Source organism: Doryrhamphus excisus, chromosome 15, assembly GCF_030265055.1.
Source record: "Doryrhamphus excisus isolate RoL2022-K1 chromosome 15, RoL_Dexc_1.0, whole genome shotgun sequence".
NCBI lineage: Eukaryota > Metazoa > Chordata > Actinopteri > Syngnathiformes > Syngnathidae > Doryrhamphus > Doryrhamphus excisus.
Window position 1 is genome coordinate 16,478,390 of NC_080480.1, and position 22,741 is coordinate 16,501,130.

Consider the following 22,741-nt stretch of genomic DNA (forward strand, 5'->3'; position numbering starts at 1 on the left):
TAAAAGAATTAGTATTAACAATAGTAATGTTAATGGTCATAGTCATAATACTACGTAAGTTATCCACAAAATCTGTCATTTGAGTTGTGTGTGTCACTTTAGTGTCTGTATTGTATTGCATTGTAATATTTATAATAATAATAATAATAAATTTTATTTGTATAGCGCTTTTCAGAGTACTTAAATATGCTTTACAGTAGAGAAAATGAAATTAAAATAAAGTTGAATAAAAACAGAGTAAAAGATGCATTAAAATACAATATCCATACATTCATTCAGAGCTAAAACAAGGCTAAAAGCGGGGCGGATGTATGATTAATTATTATATGATAAAATGAGTCATAATGGATGTCTTCATCTTCACGGGTGCTGCTTTGTTTCATCAATAGCCTGTTAAAATATGACAAATATTAGAAATAGTACAAATAGAATTAATGCCGACAAATAGAAAAGGAACCTTTTGAATGGCGGCCATGGCGGCTGCATCTTCTTGCAGCTTGGCGTGCGTCAAAGCTCGCTGGTAGTGTGACACGCACGACTCAAAATTCCCGAGTTTTCCTGTATGAGACAATATTATAACTTCCACGTCTGTACAGCGAAATGCTCGACTTAAGCGAGCTTCTACCTTCTGATTGTGCCACCAAAACGTGGGCATTGAGCTGCCATTTTCCATCGCCGCTTTCTTCGGCCACCGCAAGCGAACGCAGGCCGAAGTCCCGGGCCTCCTTGTGTGCGTGGAGCTCCAGGTGACAGCGGCCCATCTCGTGGAACAGCCACGCCTTCTCAAAGCCGTCTTGGACCAACGGTATCTTCTTCTCCCAGCTTTAGAGACAAGAACATGATAGAAATATCAATAGTTAGCTTGCATGAGGGCTTAAACATGGCCGCTAAGCCAAAGAAAAAGCACCTCAGAGATCTGGAACCCTCCACAAAGTGTTCCTTACCACTGTATGGCCTTCGTGAAGCTCCCCATGTTTGTGTAGATGTTTCCCAGGTGCTCCAGAGCTCGGGATCTTGCATGAGGAAGGTTGCTACACATGGAGAAAGCCATTTTGAAAACATCTCTTGGATAACATCTCCTGCAACATCTCCTTACCACTTCTCAGCCAAGTCCAAATCTTTCTGGTGGTGTTCCAGCGCTTTGTCCGTGTCTCCCAGGTCCGCCAGAGCACTCCCCACGCAGCTGTGAAGGCTTCCCAGAACCTCGTCTTTATCCGGCACGTTCTTCTCCGACCATGCCTGCACCGTTTGCAAGACCTCCCGAGCTTTCTTCAGACCCCTTTTGGTCTTTCCTGATGCCAAATCTGGAAACAGGTGACTTTTATCGTGAAGGTAAAACAGTATGCACAGTCCAGTCCTGGGACTTCAACCCGCAACCACAAACAAATTGGTAATACCAGAGCCAGAACAGAGAAAAAACGCCCCGTCCTCGTACCTTACCTGCATGAATGTCCTCCAGACTCTTCAGAAGAAAGTGTGCAGGCTGTGAGGGGGCTTGAGGTTGGTTCTTGCCCCGCTTCTTCTGCAGGAGCCGTGGGTCTTTCCCCGCAGAACCGCTGGGCTTCTGCTGGTTCCAGAACTCGGCGCAGTCGTCCAAGTAGGTGAGGGATCTCTGTATGACATCCTGCAATTGTTCTCCGCTCCTCGTTTTCCCTTTCACCAAATCTGGACATCATCATGCACGCTTTAGAACATGATAAAAACCCCACAAAGGACATTTGAAGGTCAAAAAGTCATTTTTGTCATTCTAAGGCCAAATAAAGCAACATGTCTTATAATGTGTCCTGACCGACTCTCCGTGGCCTTTCTTTTTCCACGTATGGAATTTTAATGGACACAAAGTCTGCCTAGCAACAAGCGGACATATACCGTACCTCCATCTTTCAGCAGGTGCTCCAAGTATTTCCTGTCCTCGTAGAATTCGCCAAGATATTTTTTGCTTGTCTTCCCCATTTTGGAGATTTGAGGTTTCTTTGAATGCTAAACAGGCATAAGCAGCATGTGTATTTATTAATTATTGACTATATTAATAAATATGTACGAAATGTACATACGAGCCATAACACTTACATCTTCATCTTTTTGGAGCTTCGATGCGTCTCCGTGAATAAGCTTGTGTTTGATGATGGGGGCAGGGACTGAGGGGACACGTTCAAGACCGAGGAAGACATTGTGGGAAGATTTTTGGTAAAGAAGGACATTTCCTGTCCCCAGAAGTTCCATTCATTCATTCATTCATTTTCTACCGCTTTTCCTCACAAGGGTCGCGGGGGTGCTGGAGCCTATCCCAGCTGTCTTCGGGCGAGAGGCGGGGTACACCCTGGACTGGTCGCCAGCCAATCCCAGGGCACATATAGACAAACAACCATTCACACTCACATTCATACCTATGGACAATTTGAAGTCGCCTAGCATGTTTTTGGAATGTGGGAGGAAACCGGAGTACCCGGAGAAAACCCACGCATGCACGGGGAGAACATGCAAACTCCACACAGAGATGGCCGAGGGTGGAATTGAACCCTGGTCTCCTAGCTGTGAGGTCTGCGCGCTAACCACTCGACCGCCGTGCCGCCCAGAAGTTCCATAAAGTCCACATTTACTTCACTCACCACTGACTGAGTTCTCGATGGCCTCCTGTGCTTTCTGGATGCCCAGTTGGAACTCCTGGATTTGGGGGCGCAGCTTCAGGCCTTGGTGATAAAAGACCAGCGCAAACTCAAACTCCCCCATGCAGTATAATGCTTCGGCCTTCTGGTACAAGCCCTAAACATAACAACAACGTATTAGCTGTTTCCATTCATGGTAATAATCATAATAATAATAATAATAATGCTCACTTCAAAAAAGGTCTTGTCTTCTTGGAGTGAAGCCTCAGCGTCCTTCAGAGCTTTGTCATAATGACCCATCTTCAGATAGCACTTGGAGCGACCCACAAAGCAGTTCTTGTCATCTGGCTTTATAGCGAGAGCCTTTCCAACAAACAAACAAACCCAAACATGATAAATGACCCAGTATACATGCCAGTGTAGCCACAGTGTTGGACTCACTGTGGTGTAGCTCTCCGCGGCCTTCTCACACTCTCCCTTCAGGAACAGCCAGTCGCCATCCGCCACTAAAGTGGAGAAAACAGCCTTTGGCTTCTGGGTTTTGTACTCGGAACTAGTTTCCGACATTTTTTTCCCAACCAAAGTTGCTTTAAATTGATTTTAAAAAGCTGCCAGGAAATACGCTGAAGAGGCGCTCTTCTAAAAGTCGGTAACTTAGCAACCACACTAACAAACAGCGGCAACAGCACCCCCTTGTGTTCAAAATGCAGAAATACAACATCACATTATTACAACTAGTGGTAATTCAAAGTTATTAGTATTAGTTATAGTATATAACTAATATATATAACTACATACTAATATATATTATAATTATATATACTATATAACTAATACTAATATAACTAATAAACTATATATTATAGTTATAGAGTAAATAAATATGAAAAAATAATTACATTTACAACAAAACTTTGATCATTTAAACGACATCAATATTAAATATGATTGGATTGTAAGAAAAATATAATTATGAGTACAACAGAGTAAATAAATATGAAAAAAATTACATTTACAATAAAACTTTGCTAATTTAAACGACATCAATATTAAATGTGATTGGATTGTATAATATGCAGTTTTGTGTATATTATGCAGTAATTTGCAATTAAAATTATCTCAATAGTAATAATCAATACCTCATAATTGCACATCACTTACATATAATACATAAATTATGTGATATACTGTAAAATTGTTTAATCTGACAATGTTCAAAATGGCTAATGTAAACATAAATATTTGTAGTATATATATTTTATAATTTTTCAGAAAAAAAAAACTAAAAAGTGTAGGCGCTGTTTACGAAATTGGCTGCATTTAGATCTCCTTTATTGACACGGCTGGTAAAAACAAAAAGGTTTCACCTGAATGACAATGAGAGTAAAGGTGAGGACGCCCTATATACACGCCCCTCCAACCATTGTAACACAACTGGATTGTTTACGTGCCCCATTCATCCCCTTCATTGTGTTGGATTGTAATGTTAGAAGCAGCCAGGTGGAAAACAACGTTATTGTCCTACTATTTGTGTGAATAAGAAGCTATCAGTGGTGTTGTCCATCCACAATGGCGGCAAAAACAACAATAAATACACATGAAAATAATGGGATTGAAAAAAAAAAATCACGTATTCATTATGTTACATTCCAGTCAAATGTGCAATGCAGCAATTTGTGGATGGCAACGTCAAATATAAAAACGCGTGACCACAAGAAGAAAGGGGGTGGCGGGGGAGGGATCCGCCGGCATTTTTTTTTCCTTTGCGTCCGGATGCTGTGACTTCAAACACACACATCGAGGCTCACACGGGCGGCGGGAGCGCCGTCTGCAGCGACGGTCCCTATGAGGAAGAAGGGTTACGAGAGGGCGCCTGCTTGCAGATTTCATGCAGCGTTTTAACCCGCAGCTCATCTCACCCCCCTCGCCCCCCCACCCCTTAAAAAGAGTAGCTGCACCACACCATGAGAAGATAAAATACATCTACAGGCGCAGCGTGGGCCCCGTCCCGGACTCCACGGAAAATAGTTGCTGCGTGCGTGCGTGCGGTTGTCGGGTTGCATCGAGTCAATGGCATAGACGAGAATCTGCATCGCACTGGAATACAGATGGTGGGCTCGGGGGAGGGGGTTGGCGTTGACGTCCTGATGTTGTGACGGGTGACGAGGAAAATCCTCACATCTAACCGAACTGGAAGAAGAAGTTCCCGGGTCCGGAGGCTGAAACAAAAAAAAGTCACTTTAGTTCTCTCAAAATAAAATGTAGTGGTACCATTATTACACTATTAGGAGGGCGGCTCTGGCTTTTATTTTGAAATGTGACACAATTCTAGTTTGGACTTACTCTTACTGTATTAAAAATAAACCTCCATAATGAATTTTTTTTTAAGTCAAATCGACTGGAAGTAAAGCCTGGGTGTTTTATTTTGAAATGTGGCCTGATTCTGTCATCATTCCGTCCTGAGTTATTGTTACTAACCCGAAATAAATCTAAAGCAAAACACGATTCAATGTTATTCAATTTAAAAGGATACACTTTTATTTTGAAAATTGAAAAGCTGGGTGTTTTATTTTGAAAATTGACCACATTGTATGCCATCCTTTAGAGTTATTGATATAAAACACGCCTGCTAGTGACTATCCACTTTAAACTGATGAAGACACAGGAAGGCTGGGAAAAGGATGGGTGTTTTATTTTGAAAATTGACCACATCCTATGGCATCCTTTAGAGTTATTGATACAAAACGAGAAAATAAAGTTATTACCTTCAAAACTGAAACCTCCCGGGCCGCCAAAGAAGGCCTTGAAAATGTTGTTGGCATCGAAATCTGTTGAGAGACGAAAAGAAAAAATGCGTGAGGACTTTCCGTGAGGGCGGGTGGGTCATGCGATTGGCGTGTGGTCGTCTAGGCCCCGCCCCCGTGTTTACCGCCCATGTTCATGCCGTCATCCTCCAGGTCCTGACCGCTATCGTAGCGAGACTTCTTCTTGGGGTCTGACAGCACGCTGAAGGCCTCGCCGACCTCCTTGAACTTCTTCTCCTCCTCCTTCTGCACCTCGGCGCTGGCGCCGCTGTGGCGGTCTGACATAAACAGGAAGTGGCGGTCACACTCGGGGCGAGCGCGGTAAAAACCACCGGGCCGTCTCTACGCACCTGGATGATGCAGGAGCGCCCGTTTGCGGTACGCCTTCTTGATCTCGTCCTCGGTGGCGTTCTTGTCCACGCCGAGCACCTTGTAGTAGTCTTTCCTCTTGCTCTTCTTCAGCTCCAGCTGAGCGTTCTTCAGAAGCTGTTTGTGTTCTACCAGAGCACAGGAGCCATCAGTTGGGGGGGGGGGCTGTCCTTTAAACAGCCTGCTTCTTACCTTTGGTCTTCTCCGTCTGATAAACCTTATCGTAGTCCCGGACCGCGTCTTCGTACTGCTCAGTGTCCAAGTAGCTGCAGGAATGATGCACACACGGAGAGGACGTTACTATGACGACGTCAGCGTGACGCAGCCACGTTATTTCCTACCACTGCGCTCGTCGTAGATAGGCCTTAATGTAGGTCTCATCCAGTTTTATGGCCTTTGTGCAGTCTTCAATGGCCTGCTCTACTTTCTTCAGCTGCGAGGGCACACACACACACACACACACACACACACACACACACACACACACACATGCATACACACATAAACCCACACACCCACACACACACACGCAGAAGGAGATTAAAATGGTACATTAAATGGCATCGTGCATGCAACTAGTATTTTCTACCTGCTTTATGTAGCTGTACCATTTATTCATGACCAAACTTAATGCTTTCTTTTTCTTAAAATAATTATATATTAATAATAATTAAATAACAATTAAATTTTATTATTTTTTAAAAATAATTTCTTTTGGTTCTATATGACATGCCTGTATACATATTATTCATATATAATGTATTGTTTTATCCATATCATGTATCAACTTGGTGCAGGAAGCATATGAGGAAACAGCGCCTCTAGTGGCTGGATGCCATCACTGCACAAAAACAATTCACAACATGAGTGTGCATTGTGTAGAAAATAGAGGGTCTCAAGTGTGGCCCGGGGGCCAATTGTGGCTGCCAGCTTTTTTAATTTAATTTAATTTTTAGAAATATAATTAAACAGGTAAAATTAAATGGAAAAAAAGAAAAATAGAGAAAAGGGAAAATTAGATTGTAATAGACGGTACCTTGGAGCCAACAGTGGCTCTGTTACAGTACAGCTTTGCGTTGGTTTTGATGTTGTTGGGGTCTATTGTGAGCGCCTCGGAGTACAGGTCGTAGGCCGCGTCAAAGCTTCCCTCCTTGAAAGCCTTGTTACCTTCCTCCTTCTTGGCTTTCAGAGCTTTGGCGTTCTAGTAGCAAAGAAAAGTGTTAGAAACCTCCAAAGTGAGGAACACATGCGAGTGTTCATACTGACTCTGCAAGCCAGCCTGGCTTTTTCGTGGTCCGGAGCCATTCGCAGGGCCTGGACGAAGAACTGGACCGCTTTGTCAATGCAGTCCTCGTAGTACAGACACAGACCGCGCACGTACATGGCGTCGGCGTTGGTAGAGTCCATTCGTAGAATGTCACTGAGAAGATGGATGGGAATTAATGTCATCATCTCAACAGTTTTTCATGATCCATGTTTAAGACGTGGAGCTTATGTAGTCCTGGTCTGGTGATCCCGCATGTGCAAACACACCTGGCCACGGACTGCGCCTCGGGGTAGCGTCCCAGCAGGGCTAAGCACTCCGCCTTTAGTATCTTGAAGCGATGGCAGGCGGAGGCCGACTCCAGGGCTCGGTCCATGCAGAAGACCACCTGGAGACACAGCATTGTTGATGGTGATGATGAAGACGATGTCATAGTCCCTCACCGTGGCGCTTACCATGCGGTAGTCTCTTTTCTCGAACCCGATCTCCGCCATTCGCTCGTACTCTAAAATGGAGTCGGCGCTCTTCAGCTGCAAAAGAAATTGGATACACTTTAGTTCATGAAAAAAAAGAACATAACTGTGGTGCCTTCAAGGACCACTGAATTACTAAATTTTATAACATTAGAAGTGAAACAAAAACATAGCTCACCTCCTGTTGGGCTTGGCTGTTGTCCGGCTCCAGTTCCAGAACTCTCTGGAAACAGCGAGTGGCCGCCATGGCGTTGCCGAGGGACAAGTGGCACTTCCCCTCTCGCAGGTGGCCCTGAGGGCAAAACAGTTGTAACACATGTCACGGTCACATGACCATCCAGAACGCATAATGATGATGATGATGGAGCACCTTCATGAAGGCGTTATCCAGCCGCACTGCTTGCTGGGAATCCTCCAGAGCCTCGCGGTACCGACACAGCATCATCAAAGTGGCTGCACGGTTTCCGTAGTAACTTGCGTTCTTTGGACACATGTCTGCGTGAAACAAAGACAAATAATCAAAAAATAATCAAAAAAATACGGCACCGATGGGCGGGACATAATCAATCTTAACTACCGATGGCCTTGGTGTAATAATTGAAGGCTTCGGTGTAATCCTTCTGGATGTAGTAGGCGTTGCCTTGCTCTTTGTAGCCATCTGCCTCCCTGTGTGACAGTGGACAGACACTTTTTATTCATAAAACCGCTCCCACTTGGCCCCTGACAGACAAAAAGTGGAACTAAATTCTGATTCAAGTCAAATTAATTGAAGTAAATATCGGTATCAGCATATTGATACAAAAATGACAGTATTACCCACCCTGAATGTATGCCGATTGGCCACAGATTAGAGTCATGTGATCCATAGTGATTGCCATGAAGGGGAATTCATAATCAATAAACATCCTTACAGTGCTATTGGATTCTTGACTTCATTTTCGGCCGATTTCCGCAAAAATCACATTAGCATTGTGGCAGTTATCATATATAACTAGCAAGAAGCAATGGCTTGACAGTCAGGTAGGTACCTACTCGGTAGGCTGCAGATGCGCCACCTAGTGGCTAAATCAACGAACTGCAGTTCCATCAAGCCTTTGACTAATAAGGTCATAGGGTTCCTCAAAACGGAAGTACATACCATATTTGTCTCATGTTGCCATTCATCAAGTGCAGGACTTACTATGTGTCTAATAATGTTTTAGATAAATACAGGACAATAATGCACCAAGTGGACTTGTGGGGAGTTTTTATTTAAGCTCTACAGAAGCAGTGTAAATAGAAACCTACAAGTGTTAAGCTGAGAAATGTGAGCGACACAGTGTAAGTATGAGAGCTTGGCTAAACATAGAAAGAGCCAAATGTGTCCAAACCAACACGGAGCTGTCCTCTCCAGCTCGGCCAGGAACATATGACACCATCCACGCTGTGGCAGAGGACAACCGCCAGGACTTTTTTTTTTTAATAATAGCAAGCATGTCATTGTTGTGCGTCAACTTACGAAGTTTCGAGAATGGGATTCTCCACAAGGCATTATTCGAAAGGGGGGAAAAGCCATGGCAACCTTTCGCACATTGTTGTCAAGCAGAGCAAGCTAGCAAATGCAAATGTAGCCAAATAGGACATAGCCATATCACGCTAGTTAGCTTTGGTAGCTACGTGACAACATGGGAGAACAAAGAAGAGGAGTCCATGTTTAGAATATCAGTAACATAATTATCCCAGGTTCTGTTTATGCTGCTGACAGCGTGTCCTACCGTTCCAGTTCCTCGTCGCTGAGCAGTTCTATGTCAGGGTCCATGTTCATGGCATCGCAATGCTCCGTCGCCATTTTGCCTTGACCGTGGAGGGGGCGGGGCGAGATGCTGCAGTCGTGACGTCACCATAAACAGGAAGTTATCCCCCTCGTCAGGTTAAAGTCAAAATCATATTTCAGCGCAGCAGCGGATAAACTTGCAAAGCAAAACACATGAGCCGTTGTGTATCAAATAAAACTGTAGGAGGCGCTGGGAATGTTGATGTAAGTGTTGATCAAATTATGTCCGATTTTTTAGAATCATCAATGACATTTTACTTGTATCACGCCGTGGGTTTGTATAGTTTGGTTTGCCTTATATTTTGTATTATATTTGTCCTAATAAGTGTAGATAATATTTTGTAAATAAATGAACTGTATCTATAAAATAATGAATCGGATTTTATATATGATAATAATCAGTCAGAGTTGCAAACTACAAAGCTTTAGTATAGTAAGTATTGTATTGTGAAATTATACAGAGTCCAATGAAAGAGTATGACGTCGTGACGTCATCGCAACGCCCACTTCCGGCTTCCGGGGTAGCAGGAAAACAGCAGCGCAGTGCAGGTAACGAAATATATATTACATTTTTAAATAGAATATACGTGTATGACACCGGCTAGGACATGTGACTTTATGTTTAAAAACGCTCTTGATGGTGGTGTTTGTTATTTACGACATTAGCCATTTGCTCGTCGAAAGCTAATGCTAAGCTAGTTTGTTGTTTGTGACCGAGCTAGTAAACCTTTTCTAACGCTAATACAAATGTGAATACGATTCATTCGGACATTCGGTGTCACCATTCATTGAGAAACCGGTGGAAGTGGGTGATAATAAAGAATAATAAATAATTTGAGTAACACTACGAGGAGAGTGGCTACTTTGAGAGCACACTGATTCGCTAGCATTCGATTCTCTAAACTCAGGCAATATGCTACATTTGTTCACTTTTGGGAGGAATAAAATGCAATGAAATATTTATCTGACGTATACATTCTTTTCATATATTCTTCTTATATTACAATATTTGCTCTGAAGCAACAAAATACTTATTTAATCTAAGAAAAAGGAAAAAAATGTCAGTGGAAAAGGTCGCCACAAAACACGCCAACACCGCCATCTAGTGGTCACTACTAGTGCAGTAAAAATGACAATACAGTACAGACATGTTTCAAAGATTAAAGAAGACGCTCATTTTTTTAATTAATAAATGTTAATATGGGAAAGTTGTACAATGTTGAGCATTGACTAATGAAAAGACTAGTAGGGTATAGTTATATAATAACGAGTGCTCGCTAACAAAGCAAGCAATGCAGCATAATCACCATACTATTTATGTTTGTTTTGCGTGTGAAAGCAGAGAGAAGCATCACCATGGGCAAAAGCTGCAAGGTGGTGGTGTGTGGCCAGGCCGCAGTCGGTAAAACAGCCGTCCTGGAGCAACTACTCTACGCCAACCATGTTGCGGGTATGCATTATTTACTCAACACCCCAATCGATGATTCCTGTGCGGTTGTAATGCAATCCGGTGTTGCTGATCCTCCCATCAGGTTCGGAGCCCATGGAGACCCTGGAGGACATTTACATCGGCTCCATCGAAACGGACCGCGGCACAAGGGAGCAGGTGCGCTTTTATGACACCCGCGGGCTCCGCGATGGCATGGAGTTCCCTCGCCACTACTACAGCTTCGCCGATGGATTTGTGCTGGTCTACAGCATCGACAGCAAGGAGTCCTTCAAGCGCATGGAGGCCCTCAAGAAGGACATCGACCGGCACAGAGACAAAAAGGAGGTAGTGATAGTAACCCTGATGTTATTCATTAGTTAGTATGATTATACTCAAACTACAGGCTTGGTTGAAGGGTCCATAGGTCAAGGAAGAAGGAATTCAACGTTGGTGCATATCTGGATAAACGTGCAGATTGAGGAATTGTCCTTTTTCCACTTTTCGTTGCCATTCCAAAGTATGAAACCAATGCTTGAACATGACTTTCCTCTGCAGGTGACTATCGTGGTTCTGGGCAACAAGCTGGACAAGCAGGACGAGAGGAGGGTGGACGCCAACATGGCGCAGAACTGGGCCAAGAACGAGAAGGTGCGCCTGTGGGAGCTGTCGGTGGCGGACCGCCGTACGCTCATCGAGCCGTTTGTGTACCTGGCCAGCAAAATGACGCAGCCGCAGAGCAAGTCTACCTTCCCCCTCAGCAGGAACAAGAACAAGGGCAGCGGTCCGACAGACGGCTGAACGGCGGGTCCGTTCATACCTACCATTTCTTTTATTTATGTACAACGAACTGGATTTGCATTAGATGTCACATCAAGGCTCTGCTAACACACTTGGGATTATGTCATCATCCAAATTTAGATTTCTATGACTTTCCACATAGATAATGATCGTTTTCATCAATCATAAGAATCAATGCATTTGCATGTAATCCAAGATGGCTGCCCTTGTGTCCTATATAGCAAGGTAAACTGCATGGATGCCCAGAAATACCAGTAAATATACCACTGGTTGTCATGGAGATTTGTTACATTTGGGGGCCACATTGAAGCAACTCCTGTTTCTCTTCAAGTCAAGTCAAATGTGCGTTTGTTGTTATAACTTGTATAAAATGTCTTACTTTTAAATTGTTCAACCAGTATTTGGTGGCATGTACAGTCAAAAAATAAAATACATGTGCCTAATTCCTTTAATATTGTCTTCATATACATACGTAATATATGTACGAGGCACTAATGCGGTGAAATATGAAAAATCGAACAAATTATTGCTAGTTGACGAGTGGCACTCAAAAGGTACTGTTACGTAGTTTGTCCACCAGAGGGCGCTCCTATACCAACATTGGAGGCACGGCGTCTGAGCAGGTCGTTGTAGAAACATTGCTAATGCACATTTGCTTTGTTTATTAACAATACAGTATACAAAAAACGTATAACCGTAGGACTTTTGCCATTTAAAGTGTCACCAAAACCACCCCATTACAGATATGATGGGCAACGAAGGTTGGTTTGAATTCAGACTCAATGAAGAAGGATGACGTCATGCAGCATGCAAATACGAACTTTTAGCATACAGACCACGCCCAAATTCAAACACAGCCAATGAGTGAATGAATGCTAATCACAGTGTGCTATATAAACACCCCGAACGCCTCATCTTTACCGGAGTGGTTCAACTAGCCCTAATTACTCGGAGCTCCCGTACATAGTTTGTTTTTCTTTCCGGACTTTTTGCAAACGACGGGAGGCATCCAAATTTGACGCTGGGGTTGCGATCCACCAAAAAAGTCCGAGATCTCTCACACTCCGAAACTCGGGATCACCCACTCCGCCGTGTATTCAGTTTCACGGCGGAGGCACCGCGAATTTACGCCGTGGTCAGCCTGGCTGCCGCGAAGAGTTCGCCTCTGTGACCCGGTGCCTCAATGTGGGGTGCGACCGAGCAGATCAATATGAGTATGGCGACCCTGTCTACCGAAGTCAATGGTACGGCAGTGAAGCCCAAGCTCAAACATTTATGCCACGACGCCATTTTTGGGCGGGATAATGCTTAGTATCTTGATGTACTGAAAGTTGTATTAAACAGCCACCAACGACAACTTAACTTGAATTTAATGTCGAAATGCCGATTCATTATCACGTTTATAGGGGTACCTACCTTTTATTAGTGTGGATTTTTCATATTACCCACCCCAATCATTGTTGAAATAACACATACACAATTGTTTCTAAAACAGCGCCAATCCTACTTTCGACTTAAATTCAAATGACTGCAGAAATCCCAGCCTAATTTGTTACTCTGCTCTTGTAAATAGTCAGTGCAAAATAAAAGAAAACATGAGTATGTGTTAATAACTGTCTTCAAGGTTTGTAAGGCATGATTATATGACTGCAAACTAAATTCGTAACTAGTCGCCAATTAAGCTAGCATGTTTTTGCCACGTGTGATGAAACCGGAGTACACGGAGAAAACCCACGCAAACCCATTTTAAGATAAGAGAAATGAGACAAGTAAGGTCTAAATATTCCATCGTGTGTTCAGCGTTAGGTCAGTGTATAGGTCACTGGAGTAGAAAGTGTTCATTTTGGCTCGGTTTTACAGTCTGGTCTAGATTGCGCCATTGTTTCACCTGTTGTTCATCTGTTGCCATTGTGAACCAGGAGAAAAGAAGAGTTTTATTCCTATTAAGCTTTATTAGCTTAAAGCTTATAATATTATTCTATATATTTTATTTCTCTGAAGAGTTTATTTAGTGGTAAAAGTTGTTCAGTGTTAATTTTAGGGTAAATACTGGTCATTTTGTATCGTTGTACATTGCCAGAAGGTCCTTATCGCGATAGAGTAGACTACCCGCGAGATTTGGGCCTGAGTGACTGCCATTGGTCAAGCGGGCGGTGACTAAAAGTGGGCGGTTCCCGGAAAAATCGCTAACCGGAAGGAAAGGCCAGAGCCCAACAAGAAGACGAAGACGGCCGATGAGACCAGCCAAAGAAGAAAAAGTACTGTAAGTCAAATCATTTTACGAATAATGGAGGGTCCAGTGAACCAGCGAGTTGGGACACAATGTTGCTACTGGTAATGTGCGCCGCATCAACGTTGTTCATATTTAATGGACGATCAGTCAAGTCCGGGGCTCAGCCGAAAGACTAGAAGCGTCGCTAGCTTTCCTAGACCGAACCAAAAAAAATGGCACAATATGAAATCTTTATGACATCATTTCTGCCAGTTGACGGAACACTATCAAAGTCGACACTCGTCCATTGTTAAATGTAAAGTGAGTTAACTGCTCAGTTTGAGAAGAATAGGAAAGTTGCGTTGAGATAATAGCGTTTTTTATGTAGCTGCTAAGCTAGGCTAACACAGCCTGAATGTTAAGTTTTTTTGGGGTAAGCTTCCTGTCATCGCTGCACTGTTATCTCATATCAGCTGATGCTAACTAGCATGCTAACACTAGCGACGGCTAAGGGAAAGCTGACGTTAGCATGTTATCGTGTCACCAAGTGCGTAATGTTGGATTTGAACGCTGGATAGAAGCCTAAAGTCTACATTGTATGTGCTGTCTTGTTTATCTACACTGCTAACTACAGGGAGCTCTCTTCAGCTTGTAGCAACATGCCGAATAATAGCACCCGTAATTCTGTCTCACAGACGCTTTTAGTTTTTATTTTTTGAATGAATTGACACACGCACAATGTAGGTTTGTAAGATGATTATTATGGAACGTTATTAATATAGCAAGGCCTATTGTAACATGCTGGATTGCACCGCCGGTGCAACACAATATAATACAATACAATACAATGCAATACAGGGTGAATTTGTCATTGAAGCTTTTACCCAGTTTTTTTTACAGTTTCAAGTACAAACCATTGAGGCTTTTTTTTTGCCAGTTAATAATATGCAAATTTGTCAAGCGTTGATGGGATTATAACGTGTCTGTATCTTCACAGTGTGTCTTTATGGCTTAATAGCGTTTGAGACGGCGAGAGGGATTTACACTCCCTTGCTTGAACCTTTCCTGTGTTTATGGTAGTTGGACGTTGTCCTCCAGAAGTCCTGACATGTCTTTTTCAAGAATAAAAGCAGTCAGAAAGACCAGACGGGGATTTAAAAAAAAACATGTTTGTTGATGCTGGCGAACGCAAAGTTGTATGTTTATTTTGAAATGTGCTTTAAACGTGTGTTGTCTGCTGGAGCGCACCATTTCTGAGGGTTTCTCTTATGGAGGTGGAATGTTGTTATGGTTATTAAATGCAAGTGTCAGAAGTGATTTTATGTGCACAAATTACATGAAAAAGTCATATTTATTTTGTGATTTGATTATGAGGGAGGCCTAACATTTGAACATTTTGCAGATAATTTTTTTTGGGGTTAGTTTTTACAAACTGTCACATCTGAAATAAGTTATTTCCTACAGCCAATAAGAACTGTCACACAGGACTCCAATCTATTTATGGCTATGGTGGTTGGGTAATTACATAATTATCAAATATGCATAAATGGCCATGATGCATTTACAAAATGAAAGTAAAAAAAAACACAAAAATAAAAACAAAACATGTTTAGAACTAGTAATCAACGTTATTATGGTACTACTTTTTTGTCATTTTCTTCTCATGTCACAACAGCAAGGAGGGGCCCTATGTGAGTGCTTTTAGATGGGGGAGGGTCCAACAGCAGCACCTGGTGGTCATTGAGAAGAGTTGCCAAAACCCCCTTCAACCTAAAAGGGGGCTTGAAAACCTGCCGAGCTCGGTCTTTCTTATCCTGTGGCAGATCAGGTACATGTGTGTATGAACAGGGGCGGACAGGTATCGCTGAATGTATCTGTGGCGGTCCAAATGTATTTGTAGCAGTCTGCCACAAATAAATCAGGGAAACAAAACTAGCAATTATGAAACCTTTAGTAACATACAGGTTTGAAGTAACATTTTAAGTCTTCAGTGTTGTACGTGTGAACATTAAGTATAGTATTTTATCATTGACTTAACAAAGACGACATCTCATCACACTGGAATGTTTGTAAAAAAAAACAAACACCAAAAAAGTACTCCATCAAAACATTATTATGTGCATACTGCTGTCTACTATCCATTTCAATGTTATTTTTCAGGGCAAAAATAACCAGATGAACTTGTTTTGGTGTTACATAACAAAGTTACTTAACTTGTACCCCTCTGTTTTGCATGAAGTAAAATAGCTGCAAAAAAACACATTAATACAGTTAATGTATTCGACGCTCGCTGAACTGAGCTCTCATGAGATACGCTGACATATAGTGGTTATCGTGCGTAATTGTGGTCAAGTTCTGTGCACCTTGAGGGCATTTCCCCAATGTTGTTGCTTGAATTTCACGCCCAGTCGGTAGCTCTTCTTTTTGTTTTATAGAAATCAGAAGAAAAGGAAATGCCTGCGAGTTCCTTCTGACCTTGCTAACTGCTAGTGATGGGTTTCCTGTTGTGCCTTTCCTGAGTTATGTCACCAGTTTCCCATCCAAACTCTTAACCCTGTCTCCAGGACGGCGAATATGCCCGCTAGCCACGTAGCAGAGAAGTACACTGCGGTGAGAACAGCAGCTCGTATTCGCTTCAAGTCACAGCTTGCACGTTTTTTTTCTGAATGGTCGTTGACAGCTATGAATGGTTTGGTATCGTCACACCTTTAGGCTAATAAGTCCTTAGCAATATTTTAGCATTTTTAGTTGCTACCATTTTAGAGAGCGGATGCATTGATAAACCACCAAATGCTGTTCTATTGTGCAGCCGGTACAGGAGGCCATGATGAATTATTTCACAGGCTCTCCCCTCTTTGACGGCTCCTCCTTCTACTCTTTTCTTCTCCCTCTTTGTCTGACCCATGTCCCACTCCCTTTCTAACCCCCCCTCCCCGTCCCTCGACCCACTTCCCAACGGAGGTCTTCAGAGCCCATTAGGGATGCGAGCAAAGCATCCGTTTCTGATGTGAGCAGCTCTGTCTCTGTGCAAGAAGAGGGAAAAACAAGTCGGCCATTACTTGAAAGCTATCGAAAGCTATCAGCTGCACTTACCTTTCACACATCAGTTTGTTTGTGTGTGTGTGTGTGTGTGGTTCATCATCGTAGCATTTGAAGATACACAAGTTGTGAGTGGTAGCCTCGGTTTCTGCTGATGCTGTGCAGCTGAAAAGCGGCCTTTGTGTGAGATTTTGTGGACTTCCCTCTCCCTCTGCTACGGAGCGTGCAAAATAATTTTCAGCATGTATGTAACAAGCGTAAGGTGTGTGAAAATAGTGTTTCTTTAAGGTTTGTCAAACTGCACAAACTATGCTTGAGTCTTATGATTGGTTCCTGCTGCAGATTTTATGTGTTCTCCTGTCACATGTTGAAGATTAAGCCCAGCTCGGCACACCAGAGGGGAGGCGATCGCGCAAACTACAACCAAACTTAAGTCAGTTGCATCAGTCGTCATGTGTTAACTTCATCTTTTGTCATTTTTGGACTTGTCTCCACCCCCCCCGCCTGCTGGTGTCATCCTCGCTCGTGACCAAGTGGAGGTTAGCCCAACTTTTCATGCGTGCTCAGCAGTAAAACGTCTTCTGCTGCTTGAATTTCCTGCACTGGTCTGACTCGCCACGCCGATCTGATCTCAATCGCTGCGTCTCAGCGCTTCGCTCGTGAAAGGGGGGTGGGAGTGTTTTTGAGAACGGATTCCGAACTGCAGGTGTTGTTGCCACACACACACACACATTGCCACAAGGCTCACATGTTGATGGTGTCAGGCTCTTTTAGGAACAGGAAGTCACGTGCGGAGTCCAGCTCGCGTGCTGTCTAACACTTGTATGCAGTTTCTCAGCACTGACAGTTGTGCTTGTACATACGTGTACAATACTTCCCTCAGGACAATTGTTTACAAATACTTGGTGCTCCTTTTTTTTAAAATGTTTTTTTAAAGATGGAGCTGCCGGACCCGCTGCTTGTTGAGAAGAGCAACGCGTGCATTCATGACTCACCCCCTCATGAGGATAAGCGGTAGAAAATGAATATCTAATTATTGCTTAGTTGGTAAACCTGACCCCTCGTGCTACATCTTATTCTGTGTGTCAAGAAGCAGTTAAGTTGTGAACTGCCACAGCACCACCTATGGTACAGAGTTGGAACAACAAGCTATATTGACAGTCCCATTATAATGTGTGACAGACAGTCCCATTATAATGTGTTCAATGGGTATCACTGTGTGTGCAATCAATCATTTTTTTATGCGTTGTTGTTGTGATTCTAGTGCTAGTGGTGTGTATCTGGGTGCCATCATTCAGAAGCATGACATTTGTTTGTTATTATGGTAACTTGTACTCATCGTCATGGTAACCTGGGGTCGATAAAGAATAAAGAAGGGTTCGTATTGGAAACGTGAACCAAAGTTCTTAGCGTGGTGGACCAGCACGAATCAGGAAGTGTTGCGTGGCGAAGTACGAACACGTCTCATGTGTGTCCTTTTTGTGTTTTCTCAGTTCCCCTGGCTTGGTCTCCTCCTCCTTTTGGCTCATCCAGCTGCCTTAACTGACCCACCCGGCCCCCACCCCCCCTGGCACACATTCCTCCACCTTGCTCTCTCCCTTAAATTAAACAAAACCTCCAAGCCGCGCCATGGCCGGACGAGGTGGACCCGCGCGGACCAACGGCGCCGCGGCGAGCAACAAGATCTGCCAGTTCAAGCTGGTCCTGCTGGGGGAGTCGGCGGTGGGCAAGTCCAGCTTGGTCCTGCGCTTTGTCAAAGGCCAGTTCCACGAGTACCAGGAGAGCACCATCGGAGGTGAGTCTCCAAGGATGCGCTAGTAGATGCCTACCATGTCAGCTGTGGGCCGAGTCAAAGGTTGCAGAGCTTTATAAACAAATGTGCTGTGGAAGTGACAGCTCGGTTTCCTCATGTGTCATGTGACGAGAAGCTGAGTCAGCATTACCACTAGCCCCTTTTTACTTGTAAACTTATTCTTATCCAGGCTTTTTTTTTGTGTGCTTTCTGGCAGGTTTTCTAGCTTGTGTCTCAGGACAATCGAAATAAGTGTATTTTTCTATGCGTTTTCACCTTTTATCAGCATGCAAACTATAGTTTAGATCACCAAATCATAATAAATAATACACAACTTTTATTTGCGTGCACTAGACGGTACTTTGATTTGAAGTGTTTTTCCGTTATTGTTGCACACTTCACTTTGTGTCATACTTTTTGTTATTTTGTTTTTGTTTCCACTTTTCATGCATGCCTTTTACTCTGTCTGTATTTTAAGAGGCTGCTGGATTTGTGAATTACTCTTGCAGATTAACAAAGTGTCTAAAAGTGACTTTTGGCAAGGCAGGGTTTGGCTAGCTCTCCAAAAGTCAATTTTCAGTTTTTGCCGAGCGTAATCTTATTAATTTTAAAAATAAGTAACTCTCTTTTTCTCAATTCACAATTTTTGGTGTATATTTTCCGGAAGTGACTTTCATCAGGCCTCCAATTGTCCCTCGTTGGGTTCCGATGGCGATATAGGATTATGTTAATAAATGGAATATTTTAGTAGTTAGGGCTTAGAAAACATTCATGATTATTAATATTATTTGATCCCTGTAGGCATGAAATAACACACATAGAGTCACAATTACACTCGTATTCATCCTTTACACCGTATTGCACAACGATTGTGCTACATGGACTCCAGATAAGATTACAAGCTAACTAGTTAGCCTTGAATTTATTTCGCATAAAATTAAGAAGCCAAAAATTTACCACTTCCACACAGTATGGGAGAAGTACTTTCCACTGGCTGACTTCATACAGTGTTAAGTTAATAGAACTTAAGGTGATTTCATTACTGCCACCTATTGACTAGAATACTACATAGATCACGTATTTCAATACTACCAATCGTCATAATTTATGAAAAAGGGTGATTTAACGGAACTGCAATATTGAGGGACGTCTGTATTGGCATCACACAAAGCGTTTCTAGCGCCACCTGCTTGCTTTGTATATTTCAGCGTCCAAAGTGTGGCCCTTACTGTACTTTCTTCCCCCATGCAGCGGCCTTCCTCACACAGACGGTATGTCTGGATGACACAACGGTCAAGTTTGAGATCTGGGACACCGCGGGCCAGGAGCGGTATCACAGCTTGGCACCTATGTACTACAGAGGAGCGCAGGCGGCCATCGTGGTCTACGACATCACCAACACAGTGAGTGACGCAAAACATAACAGCGGCCAAGAAAAGACGTGACAAGTCCTTGGCTATTTATTAGTGTGCTGAACCTTGTCCTCCTCTTGGCGGTTGATGATTATTCAACGCTTGGAGACCTTTGTGCTTTTAAGTGTCTGAGTCATGTGTAGCGCATAAAAATACTTACTAGATTATTTCACTTGCAAACATTGTCCCCCTTTACGTGCCTTTTGTAAAGGACACTTTCGCACGTGCAAAGAACTGGGTGAAGGAGCTGCAGCGACAAGCCAGCCCAAACATTGTCATTGCACTGGCAGGGAATAAAGCAGACCTGGCCAACAAGAGAGCTGTGGATTTCCAGGTACAGAGAAGGCGATTTAATTCATAGTTGTTTATTTACAGCTTGTTCAAAGATGTCCTAGACTTGGGTAATGAAGGTGTGTGTGTGTGTGTGTGTATGTTCGGCTTTTCATCAGGAGGCACAAGCGTATGCTGATGACAACAGTTTGCTCTTCATGGAGACGTCAGCCAAGACTGCCATGAATGTTAATGAGATTTTTATGGCTATAGGTGAGCACAAATACATGACATTTTTAAAAAGAAGTCACCCACTGTTCAAAGACATTATTTTATTTTTAAATTTTATTATTTTGTCTCTTTTTTTTGTTTGTTTTTTGTTATTTTTAAATGTCATAAAGTTGACACATTTTCTGTTTATTTGTTTAATTTTATTTTTATGTATTTTTAAGATGTAGTTAATTTCACTTTTCTTTCATATTTTGTGAGTTGATTGTCATTGCACATTTGACTTTTATTATTTTACATTTTTAAGTATTTTTTTTTACATATTTTCACATTTTTATAATTACATTTTGCTATTTTATATTTATTTTCACATTTAAAAAATGTTTTTTTATATTTGTATTTTATTAAAATATACATCTTTTTTCATACAATTAAAATGCATATGGGTTAATTACATTTAATTTGATGACAAAGGTCATCCAACACATTAATTCATTCATTCATTTTCTACCGCTTTTTCCTCACAAGGGTAGCGGGGGGTGCTGGAGCCTATCCCAGCCAATCACAGGGCACATATAGACAAACAACCATTCACACTCACATTCATACCTATGGACAATTTGGAGTCGCCAATTAACCTAGCATGTTTTTAGAATGTGGGAGGTACCCGGAGAAAACCCGGAGAACATGCAAACTTCACACAGAGATGGCCGAGGGTAGCATTGAACCCTAGTCTCCTAGCTGTGAGGTCTGCGCGCTAACCACTTGACCGCCGTGCCGCCCTCATCCAACACAATTCAATAAAATGAATGAAGTCGTGTACTTCTAATCACTTTTTGTATCTGTCCCAGTTCTCATCCTACACCCTCTCTGTGTTTGTGCCAACCAGCCAAGAAGCTTCCCAAGAACGAGCCTCAGGGGGGCCCGGGAGCCGGCGGCCGAGCCCGAGGCGGCGTGGATCTGCAGGAGGCGGCGCCACAGGGCCGGAGCGGCCCGTGTTGCGGGGGCGGCAACTAACCCCACGAGGAGTCCAGTCAGTTACCAGCTTCGATCAACCGGACCAGATATTATTAGCCAGCTGTCAAAACAATGTCGGACCCCCAACGGCCCGGTCGGACCAACCACACCCCACTTCGAGCAACACACGGCGGAAATTACAAACTGTTTGGCCGACAAAATCATTGGCCGGTCGACTGCCCAAGCGACTGCTGACCAAGAAACGTAATGTCACTCAATCGTGTTTTAACCCCAGAAAACCTCTCTATTGATGATGGACACTTGACGTCACCTCTGGGGAAGAAGCATCCCACTCATGGTATTGTTAAAAATAAATCCATCATTAGTAATGGCACTTATTTGCAAAGGCCGCCATGCTCCCTTTTCTTTCTGTATTTGTGTAGAAATGAATAAAAACATGCAACAAGAAGGAATCCAAATAGAAGCCCCATTTTTTTTCTCTCTTCTATAAGTCTTTCCATCACGCTTTGACGTCCTTCCCAGTCTTATTCATCACGATTCAAGATGGAGAAAGTTCCTAGCAGGGAACTGGGCAGACTTCCTTCTTGGTAGAACTGTAGCTGCAATACTGTCCTCACTATTCTTTCTTCTGTTTGACAACATATGATTTTTAGACTGCTTTGAGATCATCTGACTATTAAGATACTTTATTAACATGGTCACCCGTATGTAGTTTGAGGAAAAATAACAACTAAGACTTGTTTTATTGACCAAACTGTATTGAAAGATGTAATATTTGTACGGATACTCCTCAAGTTTATAATCAATCAGTGCTTATTGTCACAAACAATATCTTCCCAATCTCAATATGTTTTTTTTTTGTCAATTATTTTGTGATCTTTTTGTGTCTTAATTTGTTTTTCTGAAAATCTATGGTATTAAATACACTGGTTCTGTCTCATCTGTTTGTCAATGAAGAGGTGCTCTACTCACTTAAGGAAGGTGGGGGGGGGGGGGGGTAACACAGTATGCCAATTTACTAACCTGGGCAAGTATTCGTCATTTTTTCGATTTCACATTACAACTATTAGAATAATTACTATATGAAATAATATATGTTTATAACCTACTGACAATATATAATTTTATAATATTTACTGCTTGTATACAATGTATGTCAGTATAAAAACCAATCGTCATAATGTGTGAACGTGTAAAAACTACATTACCCACAATTCACTAAGTTTTGCCTTCAGAGTACGGCGCCTGAATGAC

The 22,741-nt window shown here is 42.7% G+C and overlaps 4 protein-coding genes across 6 annotated transcripts; 2 read left to right on the forward strand and 2 right to left on the reverse strand.

The window, feature by feature from the left end:
• Window positions 1–249: 249 nt before the first annotated feature.
• odad4 (outer dynein arm docking complex subunit 4) lies at window positions 250–3,173 on the reverse strand. Its single transcript, XM_058049742.1, has 11 exons — window positions 3,048–3,173; window positions 2,838–2,969; window positions 2,610–2,763; window positions 2,071–2,138; window positions 1,875–1,980; window positions 1,441–1,665; window positions 1,097–1,304; window positions 945–1,031; window positions 626–822; window positions 458–558; window positions 250–390 (listed from the first exon to the last, which is right to left on the reverse strand). Exons 1-11 carry the CDS (start codon window positions 3,171–3,173, stop codon window positions 361–363), a joined length of 1,434 nt encoding a protein of 477 aa, XP_057905725.1. The 3' UTR covers window positions 250–360.
• A 748-nt stretch (window positions 3,174–3,921) lies between these two features.
• On the reverse strand, window positions 3,922–9,430 carry dnajc7 (DnaJ (Hsp40) homolog, subfamily C, member 7). The gene is made up of 14 exons (XM_058049060.1): window positions 9,271–9,430; window positions 8,094–8,182; window positions 7,887–8,011; window positions 7,695–7,808; window positions 7,499–7,573; window positions 7,313–7,431; window positions 7,046–7,199; window positions 6,816–6,980; window positions 6,121–6,212; window positions 5,972–6,045; window positions 5,761–5,907; window positions 5,536–5,688; window positions 5,372–5,434; window positions 3,922–4,825 (listed from the first exon to the last, which is right to left on the reverse strand). Exons 1-14 carry the CDS (start codon window positions 9,342–9,344, stop codon window positions 4,788–4,790), a joined length of 1,482 nt encoding a protein of 493 aa, XP_057905043.1. The 5' UTR covers window positions 9,345–9,430; the 3' UTR covers window positions 3,922–4,787.
• On the forward strand, window positions 9,408–12,008 carry nkiras2 (NFKB inhibitor interacting Ras-like 2). 2 transcript variants are annotated; one of them, XM_058049062.1, is made up of 5 exons: window positions 9,408–9,533; window positions 9,791–9,878; window positions 10,672–10,779; window positions 10,862–11,103; window positions 11,314–12,008. In XM_058049062.1, the coding sequence occupies exons 1-5, from the start codon at window positions 9,483–9,485 to the stop codon at window positions 11,554–11,556; spliced, it is 732 nt and encodes a 243-aa protein (XP_057905045.1). In that variant the 5' UTR covers window positions 9,408–9,482; the 3' UTR covers window positions 11,557–12,008. The 2 variants fall into 2 exon arrangements, with proteins under 2 accessions (XP_057905045.1, XP_057905044.1); XM_058049061.1 differs by having other exon boundaries at window positions 9,410–9,533; window positions 10,669–10,779.
• A 1,645-nt stretch (window positions 12,009–13,653) lies between these two features.
• Window positions 13,654–22,423, forward strand: rab5c (RAB5C, member RAS oncogene family). 2 transcript variants are annotated; one of them, XM_058049854.1, is made up of 6 exons: window positions 13,654–13,819; window positions 18,301–18,602; window positions 19,851–20,002; window positions 20,223–20,345; window positions 20,461–20,554; window positions 21,399–22,423. In XM_058049854.1, exons 2-6 carry the CDS (start codon window positions 18,437–18,439, stop codon window positions 21,524–21,526), a joined length of 663 nt encoding a protein of 220 aa, XP_057905837.1. In that variant the 5' UTR covers window positions 13,654–13,819; window positions 18,301–18,436; the 3' UTR covers window positions 21,527–22,423. The 2 variants fall into 2 exon arrangements, with proteins under 2 accessions (XP_057905837.1, XP_057905838.1); XM_058049855.1 differs by having other exon boundaries at window positions 13,801–13,890.
• Window positions 22,424–22,741: the final 318 nt, after the last annotated feature.

Excerpts from the sequence above, each read along its gene's own strand:
- odad4 (XM_058049742.1), bottom strand. The coding sequence starts at position 3,173 with ATGTCGGAAACTAGTTCCGAGTACAAAACCCAGAAGCCAAAGGCTGTT. Across the intron at positions 2,764-2,837 it reads AAGACAAGACCTTTTTTGAA|GGCTTGTACCAGAAGGCCGA; the intron begins GTGAGCATTATT and ends TGTTATGTTTAG. Across the intron at positions 823-944 it reads TTCACGAAGGCCATACAGTG|CTGGGAGAAGAAGATACCGT; the intron begins GTAAGGAACACT and ends TTGTCTCTAAAG.
- dnajc7 (XM_058049060.1), bottom strand. The coding sequence starts at position 9,344 with ATGGCGACGGAGCATTGCGATGCCATGAACATGGACCCTGACATAGAA. Across the intron at positions 8,183-9,270 it reads AGCGACGAGGAACTGGAACG|GGAGGCAGATGGCTACAAAG; the intron begins GTAGGACACGCT and ends ACTGTCACACAG. Across the intron at positions 5,689-5,760 it reads GGCGCTCCTGCATCATCCAG|ACCGCCACAGCGGCGCCAGC; the intron begins GTGCGTAGAGAC and ends TGTTTATGTCAG.
- nkiras2 (XM_058049061.1), top strand. The coding sequence starts at position 9,483 with ATGAGCCGTTGTGTATCAAATAAAACTGTAGGAGGCGCTGGGAATGTT. Across the intron at positions 9,534-9,790 it reads GAGGCGCTGGGAATGTTGAT|AGTCCAATGAAAGAGTATGA; the intron begins GTAAGTGTTGAT and ends GAAATTATACAG. Across the intron at positions 10,780-10,861 it reads CTACGCCAACCATGTTGCGG|GTTCGGAGCCCATGGAGACC; the intron begins GTATGCATTATT and ends TCCTCCCATCAG.
- rab5c (XM_058049854.1), top strand. The coding sequence starts at position 18,437 with ATGGCCGGACGAGGTGGACCCGCGCGGACCAACGGCGCCGCGGCGAGC. Across the intron at positions 18,603-19,850 it reads CCAGGAGAGCACCATCGGAG|CGGCCTTCCTCACACAGACG; the intron begins GTGAGTCTCCAA and ends TCCCCCATGCAG. Across the intron at positions 20,346-20,460 it reads AGAGAGCTGTGGATTTCCAG|GAGGCACAAGCGTATGCTGA; the intron begins GTACAGAGAAGG and ends GCTTTTCATCAG.